The 12,712-nt window shown below is 44.5% G+C and overlaps 1 protein-coding gene across 2 annotated transcripts in view; it reads left to right on the forward strand.

Moving 5' to 3' along the window:
- The window catches only part of cpxm2 (carboxypeptidase X (M14 family), member 2), a 123,283-nt gene that overhangs the window by 27,843 nt on the left and 82,728 nt on the right, over window positions 1-12,712 (forward strand). For both annotated transcript variants that reach the window (XM_037544324.1, XM_037544323.1), the window contains exon 3: window positions 9,352-9,461. In XM_037544324.1, coding sequence (XP_037400221.1) covers window positions 9,352-9,461 — 110 coding nt within the window. The remainder of the gene's footprint in view (window positions 1-9,351; window positions 9,462-12,712) is intronic.

Here is a 12,712-nt window from a genome sequence, read left to right on the forward strand (position 1 = left end):
AATCTGACCGAACTGGACTTTATTTGATCTGATGTTCAGTAAATGTTGGTGAAATCTGACCGAACTGGACTTTATTTGATCTGATGTTCAGTAAATGTTGGTGAAATCTGACCGAACTGGACTTTATTTGATCTGATGTTCAGTAAATGTTGGTGAAATCTGACCGAACTGGACTTTATTTGATCTGATGTTCAGTAAATGTTGGTGAAATCTGACCGATTTGGAGTGGACATTATTTGATCTGATGTCAGCGCAAAACTAAAGAACTTCAGACACCAAACACGTCTGAGCTGATCAGTTACATTTGGTGAAAGTCGAAAGTGTCTCGATTCGGTTCTTCGTGCTTCTTTGTTAAATCTTCCTGTTAGGCGTTTAAGAAGGTGAAGTGCTTTATGAAACAGGGAGTCTCTTGCTAGCGTGAGACGGACCCTGTCTGGCAGTGCTGGAATGGTTCCAGCTTCTTCTGCCTTCGTTTTTTCATGAATAAATCACCCGCTATGAGGGGCTGAGGCCTTACAGAGTATCTGGGATGTTTGGAATGTGTGTTCCTTCACTCTGACTGCGTTTCACTGGGAGTTCAGACCTCAGACCCAAGTCGTTCAGGAAACAGTGGAATGCAGAACAATCACTGAAATTTGAGTTTGTAAACACACTTTACCATACAGGGACCAACTTCAGGTGCAGTGACTCAACAGGCTGTAATTAGAGGAAATGAGATAAGCATTGATTGTTATTTTGCCATGAAACTTCATTAAGGCTTCATTAAGGCACATCAGCCAATAATCTGTCCCTTTAACCCTTTAGCAGAAATAACAAGCACAGTCATTTTTCACTTGAAGCTCAGTGAAATAAGAAGATAACTTCCAAGTAAAAGAGGAGATGTGATATTATGATTTTCATCCTTCAGATATTTGAATATTTTTGATAGATACAAACATAGAGCTTTAACCTGCTGTAAATACAATACAACTGACAGTAATAATTATGTAATTACATTTAAAAGAGTGATAAAGGACAGTAATGGAGCAAGACATCTAATATACTGGCCTACGAACAAGTGAAGCAAGCAAACATCAAAGGAATTAGACCGGCCCTATTAGAATAAACAGTTATAATGAACTGTACTGCCTTGTTTTTGACAGGCGCCCATTTCTATATTTGATTTGTTATGCCACTTAGCATAGTGCTCTATATATAGCGTTCCATCTCAGCTAAAACCCACAAGTTGGAGAAAATAAGGGAGAAATTTAGCACTTTTCCTGACAATAGACAATACAATAAAGAGCGAAAGATTAAATAATGAATAATAAGTGTAAGTAAACAAGAGCAAAATATACTTGCAACAATCCACACCTATACATATGTAAAATAATTCAACTTTAAATCCTATAGCAGAAAAAAATATATAGTTTAAATGTTATAAAACAACAACGGCAAGAGACTAAATATAGGTCTTTAGTAATTTCTTGAAAATATTCACTTTGTTTTTGGGATTGCTAGAAAGCTCTGAGTAGATGATCTAAGGGTATTTTTATTATTAAATGGGGACAAGAGCTCAGAAATATGTGTGTTTCCAATCATCATGCAATGCCTAATAAGTGAGTACCATCATTTTAAAATCCTAAAATTAACTGGAGGTCAGTGAAGAGAGGTTGGTGCAGGAGTGATGCTCTGTGTCTTATCCCAGAAAACAGACAGCTGCGTTTTGAAGCTGCTGAAGGCAAAAGCATCTCTCAGGCTGAAAAGAGTAAACAGCAACTCCAGTACTCCAGGCATGATTATATAAGAGCATCATTCTTTCAATACCTTTAAAAGAACGGCCTCTTCTCACTTTAGCAATGTTTTTAAGTGAAAAATGCAGGACTGAACAGGTTTCTTGGTATGCAAATGTTTATACAGTTAGCTTCCTAGAAACTGTTTCAATTTTGTCCCCAGAGGACCAAGAGCACGCTGCAATTCCCTCAAAAACAACATCAAGGCCAACATAAAGGACAGTTTTGACATTGAATTAGATTGATCAACCTGCTGATATCACTGCAATATATAGACAACAATTTGTCACTAGTATTGAAATAAAAAGAAATAGTAAAACATTGTATTAAGCAGCCCAAGGCAAACATATAGAGGGAAAACAATATCAGCCCCAGAATGGACCCCTTAGGCACCCCACAGATTAGAACAGGAGTTTAAGACATCATGTCACCATATTTGTTTGCATTATCTGGTATTTTTAGCAGCATGATCTAGCCATTAATGCTCATTAATTATTCTACTGTGATGCACTAGTAATATAGCAATTACTTTGTTATACACATGTAAAATATAAAATTAAAATATATAAATTTTAAATAATGAGACATCTGTAGCTATAAGCTGTTTTAATTTTGACTTGACCTGCAGAATTACCATTTCTAGTATAGATAGTAAAGACTTTTCGTTGCGATGCTTCCTGTTAAGACAAGGTGAAAGTGTTAAAAATGTAAAGACATGGTTTATAAAGACATAAATAAAGCAGCAACATATTGGCTGGGCAAGTGAATCAATAAGCAGCCACACAGCTGAGAGGCCCTTTTCTGTGTAAGTTCAACCTTCAAGTATGTCACTGTGAGGTTTCGGAGCGCTATTAGTCCCCTGTAGCTTGTTTTTCGAGAAAACATTTGAAAATCTGCACCGGCCTCAGTTCTGTTCTGGCCATGTACATAGCAGGTCAATAATAGAGACCATGTGGTCAGCATATTGGATGTCCACACACATGGATACACACATGCAAGGAGGAAATGCTTGCTTTGAACCGCTTTTGCAAAGGCTCGAGCTGGTTTCCAGCCTGCATAGCATTGAGAGAAAGCTGTTAAGCGTCAGCTTCAAGTAAGTGCTGACATATTTGCCTCAAGATCTGGGCTTGCAAGGCAGGTTTTCCTGTGTGGAAATGGAGGCCACGTCCTTCTCCTTTCAGGCTTGTCTTGCTGAAACCACGGGGGGACAGTGTGACTTTCAGCCAAGCCAATGCAAATGGTGCTCTTTGTTATTCTGCTATCCCTGCAGTCTGCAATTAGGCAGCCAGGCCATCTTTTATGGCTTTATTTACTTCATTCTGCACCTCTGAGCTCATGCCCGCAGTGTTTTCTGTCAGCCGTAAAAATGGGTAAATGCTGGAATCACTTTTTCTTCTCCCAGAACGTTCGGCTGGATGCCGCAGTTTCATGCACTTGTCAAAGTACGGCGCCAGCATCTCCAACATATCTGTATCCATGTCTGTAATAATCCGGTCGTTTTCTGAAACTACTCCACAGGTGCTGTAAAATGCTTTTTGACAGCTCCAGATTTCCAGACACACCACACATCCTTCTCCTTTCCCTCTTCATAACACTGGGAACGTGCTCGCTTTTGGGGTGTTCCACTCCTCAGGCAGGCCAGCTGTAATGGTTTCTAGGGTCCTCATATGAGACTCTGATGCCGGGTTTCCTATCAGAGGGAATATTTGCATCTCTTAATGCTATGATTCTCCGGAAAACACAGCCATCGTTAAGTTCAGCATGTTTAGAGTTTTAGTACCACCTATTTTTATGGTTTCCATGTCACAATTCCATCCCTTCCAGTTTCCTTGTCTATAGTTTGTACTAGTGATTGTGTTCCCAGGTGTTATGTTGATTCATATCACATACTGTGTTTCCATTGGTTTCTTGTTCCTTGGGTATAAAGTTTGTTTTGACTTGTAATAAAAGCTAAACTTGTGCAAGCGCCCAGCCTTACATGGCAGAGTATCAGATACTTTGGGTGTAGTTAGATTTATTTGCTTGCCAGCAGCAGCTGGTGAACAACAACAAAGCTCGGCTGCAGCTGGTGGCAGTGCAGTGGGCTCAGAGCTGAGCAAGCTGCCGGCCATAGTCGATTTCACTGCCCCTCATGGCTGAACTCCATTTTCCCTTGCGGTCAGTAATGCTGTAGTAAAAGGGGCTGCTCCCAGCCCTGTCCATTCCCATGCTCTATGCTTTTTCAACTGAAGGCCCCTTCATTGCCCTGTCCTTGTCGCAGTGCTCATCACTGCTCTAGTTCCAGCTCCCGCGGCCAATCGAACGAGGACTAAAGTATCACTGGTGTGGTACCCTTCACATCTCTGGGGCGGTACCCTTCACTTCTCTGGGGCGGTACCCTTCACTTCTCTGGGGCGGTACCCTTCACTTCTCTGGGGTGGTACCCTTCACTTCTCTGGGGCGGTACCCTTCACTTCTCTGGGGTGGTACCCTTCACATCTCTGGGGTGGTACCCTTCACGTCTCTGGGGTGGTACCCTTCACATTTCTGGGGTGGTATCCTTCACGTCTCTGGGGTGGTACCCTTCACTTCTCTGGGGCGGTACCCTTCACTTCTCTGGGGTGGTACCCTTCACGTCTCTGGGGCGGTATCCTTCACGTCTCTGGGGCGGTATCCTTCACGTCTCTGGGGTGGTACCCTTCACGTCTCTGGGGCGGTACCCTTCACTTCTCTGGGGCGGTACCCTTCACTTCTCTGGGGCGGTACCCTTCACGTCTCTGGGGCGGTACCCTTCACTTCTCTGGGGCGGTACCCTTCACTTCTCTGGGGCGGTACCCTTCACGTCTCTGGGGCGGTATCCTTCACGTCTCTGGGGCGGTATCCTTCACTTCTCTGGGGCGGTACCCTTCACGTCTCTGGGGCGGTATCCTTCACGTCTCTGGGGCAGTATCCTTCACTTCTCTGGGGCGGTACCCTTCACGTCTCTGGGGTGGTACCCTTCACGTCTCTGGGGTGGTATCCTTCACGTCTCTGGGGTGGTATCCTTCACTTCTCTGGGGTGGTATCCTTCACGTCTCTGGGGTGGTATCCTTCATGTCTCTGGGGTGGTATCCTTCACGTCTCTGGGGTGGTATCCTTCACGTCTCTGGGGTGGTATCCTTCACTTCTCTGGGGTGGTATCCTTCACGTCTCTGGGGTGGTATCCTTCACGTCTCTGGGGTGGTATCCTTCACGTCTCTGGGGCGGTACCCTTCACTTCTCTGGGGCGGTACCCTTCACTTCTCTGGGGCGGTACCCTTCACTTCTCTGGGGCGGTACCCTTCACGTCTCTGGGGCGGTACCCTTCACTTCTCTGGGGCGGTACCCTTCACTTCTCTGGGGCGGTACCCTTCACGTCTCTGGGGCGGTATCCTTCACGTCTCTGGGGCGGTATCCTTCACTTCTCTGGGGCGGTACCCTTCACTTCTCTGGGGTGGTATCCTTCACGTCTCTGGGGTGGTATCCTTCATGTCTCTGGGGTGGTATCCTTCATGTAGCCTTGAGGGCACCACCGCAGAGACATCGTTAGAAACCTTAATTAGAGAACATATTTGTGCTGTGTTCTGTTGCAGTTCTATTTTTTAAGCTGCTTTGATCCCATAAGACTCACTCTCCTCAATCCTGGCTTTTTACTTTATTTTTCTGTTTTACGTTGTGAAAAGGTTGAAAATACATTGTTGTTACCCCACTTATGTGTTGCATGGTAAACCAGGAAGTTCAGAACACAGGTGTTGATTCATCACTGCACTGGAGTTGGTTCTCAACTTCTCAACTTCACTTTATTCCTCTACACTCTTACAAAACATGGTTCTTTAAGGGTCTTTAGTAATGACAGTAGTTCTATATCCACAGTTTTCCTAGACAACATCATGCTTTGCGTGTCTTTCGAATGAGAATGGGCACAACTTCCAGTATGAATTCGTTATTGACAACCAATAGGGTACGGATTACCTTCAAGCCTAAAGAAATGTATCACTAGCCAGTTGTTAAACTTGCTAGATTTCGCTTTTTGGACACAAGGAGACGGTGGTTGTGTCGCTGTGGTGTCATAGACTAGAATGTTTAACTAGTACTGTAAATGGTGTCACCCAGTCTGTTCCTCATCCACCGATCCTGTCCCAAGTCTGGGTTGACGATGTGAACTCTGGCCAGGTGTCACGTATGTTTACCAGCTACCTGTTTTTTTATGAAGGTGTGGACAACGAGGAGCTGAGAAATCATTAAAGCATAGAAGCTCATAATTACACAGCGGTAAAATCTGAAGGGTTCTGTGTTACCATTGCGATCAGTCCACACTTCTCAAAGCTGATGTGCAGCCAGGCCAGTCGGTCGGGAAACATAACTACTCATTGTGGGTTAAGGTTCAAAAGCTCTGTGTAGCAGAGACAGCAGGACAGTCCTGCATCACTGGTTCAGGCAGATCTTGTAGCCACGTCGCTGTTGTTTTGTGAAAGGTAAGTCAGAGATGCACATAATTGGGCACATAATTATAGATTATTGAGATTATGATTGACATTATCTTCAACACTAGAGTCTATTATCTGCCTGTGGGTCCATTTCCCAATATGAAATGCTCAATCCAGTTTGTTGTCATTACAAAGACACTCTTTGTTCACTTTATTTGAAATATATCAGTGTTACTTCTGTGCTGAGAATCCACCTCCCAAATAGGTCATTTTCTATGGTCAGAGGTAGCGCAGGGCTGATAAACTGTGCAGCAACAGATGAGCTGTTTATAATTCTACATTTACATAATTGGCCTTTAAACTACACTATATTGCCAAAAGTATTTGTTCATCTGGCTTCACACACATATGAACTTGAGTGAGGTCCCATTCTTAATCCATAGGGTTTAATATGATGTCGGCCCACCCTTTGCAGCTATAACAGCTTCAGCTCTTCTAGGAAGGCTTTCCACAAGGGTTAGGAGTGTTTATGGGAATTTCTGACCGTTCTTCCAGAAGCACATTTGTGAGGTCAGACACTGATGTTGGACGAGAAGGCCTGGCTCACAGTCTCCGCTCTAATTCATCCCAAAGGTGTTCCATGGGGTTGAGGTCAGGACTCTGTGCAGGCCAGTCAAGTTCTTCCACACCAAACTGGCTCATCCGTGTCTTTATGGACCTGCTTTGTGAACTGGTGTGCAGTCATGTTGGAGCAGGAAGGGGCCGTCCCCAAACTGTTCCCACAAAGTTGGGAGCGTGAAATTGTCCAAAATCTCTTGGTGCTGAAGCTTTAAGAGCTCCTTTCCCTGGAACTAAGGGGCCGAGCCCAACTCCTGAAAAACAACCCCACACCATGATCCCCCCTCCACCAAACTTTACACTCAGCACAATGCAGTCAGACAAGTACCGTCTCCTGGCAACCGCCAAACCCAGACTCGTCCATCGGATTTCCAGATGGAGAAGCGTGATTGGTCACTCCAGAGAACCCGTCTCCACTGCTCTAGAGTCCAGTGGCGGCGCTTTACTCCACTGCATTCCATGCTTTGCACTGCGCTTGGTGATGTAAGGCTTGGATGCAGCTGCTCGGCCATGGAAACCCATTCCATGAAGCTCTCTACGCTGTTCTTGAGCTGATCTGAAGGCCACATGAAGTTTGGAGGTCTGTAGTGATTGACTCTGCAGAAAGTCGGTGACCTCTGCGCTCTATGCCCCTCAGCACCTGCTGACCGCTCTGTCATTTTACGTGGCCGACCACTTCGTGGCTGAGCTGCTGTCGTTCCCAATCGCTTCCACTTTGTTATAATCCCACTGACAGTTGACTGTGGAATATTTAGTAGTGAGGAAATTTCACGACTGGACTTGCTGCACAGGTGGCGTCCGATCACGGCACCACGCTGGAATTCACTGAGCTCCTGAGAGCGACCCATTCTTTCACTAATGTCTGTAGAAGCAGTCTGCAGGCCTAGGGGCTCGGCTTTATACACCTGTGGCCACGGAAGTGACTGGAACAGCTGAATTCTGTGACTTGGATGGGGGAGTGAACACTTTTGCCAATATAGTGTAGGTGGAGCTCAAACTGGCCAGTGAGTTGAAGTCAGAGTTAAGTACATACACATCCTTTATTTATGTAACATTTTCTCTGACATCTGTCAAAATTCTATGCTTAGACATGTAATTTTGCCAGAGCTGGTCTAGAAATGTCAGCATGTTCATTAGTAACAGAAAGAATGAGGCCTGCTGGAACACACATGACACGGGTCTCGGCATCCTGCTTCATTTCTTACAGCTAGTTTCCATTTTTAATGGCTGGAGGTACAAATTTGAGGCCAAAAAGTAGGTTGACATTAGGAACTGGGACAGTCCAAGGGAAAAGTCAAGCAAGCTGAAGGTTTTATTGCAGTAGAACAGCAGGACTTTAGTCTAAGTGTTTTGTTAGATTTCTCTGCTTGACTCCTGTAATGCTTTACGCATAGGACTTCCTGCAAGTGAAGAACAAAAAGCAGCAGCAGGAATATCAACACTAGAAACTAGAAAACAGGACCATATTAGAGTTTTAGCATCACTGCACTGCACTGGCTGCCACTGGGTTTACATGGTTTAATGGTTTAGCACCTTCAGACGTTTCTGAGGGCTGATTGATGATCTCGAAGCTTGAGTTGGAACATCATCCAGTGTGATGATCATCTTACTCCTTATTCCACGAGTAAAACTCAAAGCAAGGTTTATCTCTGGCTTCACCTTCTTTTGTGGTTTACGGACAGTTTTCTGGATTTGGCTTCTGACTTTGAACAGCTTGATTTTGATTTTGGGTTATGCTTTTGCTAATAAAGGTATTTTACTTCAGTTTGGTCTGCAAGCGTCTGAGATCTGTCTGAGCGGATAGAGGCAGAGAGGCAGCATTTTGTTTTTAAGCACCAAAGATCTGCAACACGTTACAAAAACAACTTTTATTACCAAAAGCATAATCCAAAATCAAGGTCAGAGTCAATGAACCACAGAATGAGGTCAAACCAGAGATACCAGCTGTACTGAGAGGACGAGGTTAAAGATGAGGTCAACAAACAAGCGATGGTCATACACGGAAAAACAAGCTAACAGGCTGGACGACTGTAACAGCTCTGCGAAACAATGGCAAGACATGGCAACATACGAACAAACCGAGGCGGTTTAAGTCGTGAGCTTAACAGGTGAGCTGACTTAATCAGGTGAAGCGGAGCAATGGAGAGTCACGTGAGGGAGATCTGCGGTCATGTGACCTGGCGAGGTGTTCTGGGAAATGGAGTCTGGAGGCTGGGCAGTAGAAGCAGTGGAACCAGAGCGAAGTGTGATGCTTTATACTTTTGTGCTTCTTAATTGTATTTATGAATGTTTCCCCTTTCCTGCTATTCAGTATGTTTCCCTCATCTTCCTCGGTTGGTTTTACCTTGTTGTTGAAGCACTTTGAGCTGCGTTTTTAATGAATGAAAGGTGTTATTATTAAAAGTCAGAGACCACCCGTCTGCTAGCACATCTAGTTTAGTGTCAGTGCTGATATGTAAACCAATAATGATGAACAGCACAGAGTGCTGCTTCCTGCTGGTCTGTGTGGAGTGTGAATCTTTGTTGTGGTCTTTCAGACTGCCCACCGCTGGGTCTAGAGACGCTGAAAATCGATGACTTCCAGCTTCACGCCTCCACGATGCAGCGCTACGGACTGGGAGCCCACAGAGGTCGACTCAATATCCAGGTGAGCTCACAGGAGTAATTACCACACGTTTCGGCAATAACAAGGAAATTATGCTGTAGTATACAATGAAAGCCTCTGCTAGCGAGTAGTGCCAGATTATCTGTCTGGAAAGTAGCTATAAAAATTAGAAACGATTAGATTATATTCTTACATAATTCATTACATTGTAATTAGATGTCATTCAATTTCCTCTGTACATTTTCTTTTGATAACAGGAATCTGTTCAACCAGCAAACACAATTCCTTGGCAGGTTTTCAGTTTAATTTGCTAAACTGAATAAAAACGAATGCAATGATTTGGTTTTGAGTTGCCTGAGTATCAGTTTGTACATGTCAGCAGTAAATAATGAAAGGATGAATAAATAGATCAGAGACTAAATTTGGCAAGAACTTTGACCAAGACCAGGACAGGTCTCCAAGACCAGGACAGGTCTCCAATACCAGGACAGGTCTCCAAGACCAGGACAGGTCTCCAAGACCAGTTTGAGTACAATTACTATGGAGTCTAAGACACGTCTGAAGACAAATGTTATCTCGACCCAGTCATATTCTAGGACATGTCCACGAGTCCAACACAGTGTGAGCACAAACAGTACAAGGGTAATGGGACAAGTTTGAGCATAAATATGAACAGAGTGCAGATATTATGAAGTCCAAGACAAGTCTGAGAACAAATACCGTCTGTCAGACCCAAGTACAAATATTATTGTATCCAAGACATCAGAGAACAAATACAGTGCAGTCCAAGTCAAGTCTGAGCTGATTGTCTTGGACTCAGTAGTATGTGATGAATGCAGTAGAGGGACTGTCTGTAACGGTACCCCTACATAAAGGACCAATGAGGTGCGTGCAGTTCAAAAGTGGACTGTGAGTGAAAGTCCAGCATCTTTTCTGATAAAGTGGAAGGAAAGTATATCTATAACAGCTGATAGCACATTCACATCTGCCATTAAAATAACAACCCATTACAGTTTCATCCATCCATCCATCCATCCATCCATCCATCCATCCATCCATCCATCCATCTAAGCTGCTTCTCCGTCAGGGTCGCGGGGGGTTGCTGAAGCCTATGCCAGCAGTCTTCGGGCGGAAGGCAGGATACACCCTGGACAGGTCGCCAGTCCATCACAGGGCAGACAGACAGACGCGGACAGTCACTCACACCCAGGGGCAGTTTAGCGTGTCCAATCGGCCTGACTGCATGTCTTTGGACTGTGGGAGGAAACCGGAGAACCCGGAGGAACCCCACGCAGACACGGGGAGAACATGCAAACTCCACACAGAGAGGACCCTCATTGTTTCATTGTTTAAACTGTATATTATAGATGGTCATGGGCTGCCTTTGTTTCACTTTGCTTCTCATAATTAATTCAACTCATGAAGAGCTTCATAATGAACTGGTGTGCACCGTGTAACGCGACTAGATCTGCGCACCGTGTTTGACATAACATATATGAATAGATATGCAAGTTACATGTTTTTATTAATTGAGAGTAATTATCGTATGGTAGGGGCCCATTAATCGAGGCCCGTAAGATCCTAGTCTGTAGCTGAATGTAAAACACACTGAATTATACACAGAATGAGCTCCATCAGCGGTGTGGTTAATGCCTAATAAAGTGTTTATAACAGGAGACCTGATCAGGCACTGGGTCTCTTTGAAGGCATTCATTTGGCCCCTGAACAGAAAGTACGTCCCATTGTGGCCACTGTCTGTATGAAAATGTTATTCTTGAGGCTCAGCCACAGAGATAAAACAGCAGTCCAGCCAATAAAGCGCGTCTAACCCACAAGCCTAATAAAACGAGCTGGCCTCCATAAGCTGATGGTATTTCCTGAGCGATCATCTAGCGCTATGCTAGCCACAAGCTTCAGGCCGGGGTCCTGCACCGTTCCTCTCCTGCTGTACGGTGCTCCGGTAACGCTTAATGTCTTCCACGCTGACCGTATGTCTGTATGTGATGCCGTGTCCTCTTCCGAACAACCGGACAAACTAATGTTTTTGTTGTTTTAGCTGGTGCTGGTGCGCTTTTAGCGGGCCCTCGGGCCGTGAGCTCCCGGAGCTGCTCGTAGGAGGATTTGGCCGGTGCCCTGACCCGAGGAACTCGGAAATATGGAGGGATGAAACAGCAGACGTGGAAAACAGATGTCAGGCAGTGACAGGGTTTGAGTTTTATATAGGTATTGCAGTGGGTCCAAACACTGCACAGTCAAATTTCCAGTCGTAGTAGATTCTCATGATCATGTGTTGAAGGCCTGGAGGACCACATTGCCCTGCAGAGTTTACTGCTTCCCCCGAGTTCCTGCCTAAATCATCACATATTTGCCCCAATCCATGTGGAGTTGTTTCACAGACTTGCTTATGTGGGCTCTAACACACTTTGACACATTGTTATCTGCGCTTACGAGCAGGTTTGAGTTACAGTGAGTTGTCAGTGAATCTAAAGCCTGTCGCAGAGTATCTGTCACAGTGCAGCTCTACAGCCAAGCTAGTCTGTCTAGCTGTGAAAGCCTTACTCTTCCCTACGCATGATTAGTGTGATTTCAGGCCTTTTATCATGTACACACAATTTGTCTTTGCAGTTGTGCATTCGTGAGATCCTGCTGGTGTGGGTTCATGCCAGTTTCTTCCCTTTCAATAAAGTGCACCAATCCTGCCTGAGAGGTAATAGCGCCCCTTGTGGAGAGCTGTATGTATAGGTGTTTTGGGTATGTGTGATTTAACATACTACTATTAGACTTTCAGAAGAATGGCATATGTTTAAAAGCCGTTTGAGTCTCAGACCCAGTGTGGGAAGACTCGTGGTGGTGATTTGGGATTCGTCCACATTCAGACTCGACACAGTTTGACAGCAGAAGCTAGAATTTCTAAAAGTAATGTTACCCAGCTCAGTGTTTATCTGGGGAGTACGGAGCCGTTTGGGATTCAGCCCGGGTTTGTCGTGACTTCTGACTGAAACATGGACGTTTGAAGCATGTGAGACGTTCAAGTGACGTTCTTTAGACTTTTATACTGCAGTTTTTCAGTGAATCATGTCGTCAGAACTTTAATTCAAGCCTGTGAAGTTATTTATCAAATTCAAATGATAAAATATTTGCTCCTGTGGTGTGACGGAACGTTCAGAACCTGCACTTTTCAGAGAATTTCTCTGCTTTTTGGACAATAAAATTTCTAAAATTTCAACATATTTTTGGTGGCGAATGTCTCTTGTATTAAACAGAAGGCAGTAAACTTGGTGGTGACTGTGTTT

Source organism: Pygocentrus nattereri, chromosome 13 (assembly GCF_015220715.1).
Source record: "Pygocentrus nattereri isolate fPygNat1 chromosome 13, fPygNat1.pri, whole genome shotgun sequence".
Classification (NCBI taxonomy): domain Eukaryota; kingdom Metazoa; phylum Chordata; class Actinopteri; order Characiformes; family Serrasalmidae; genus Pygocentrus; species Pygocentrus nattereri.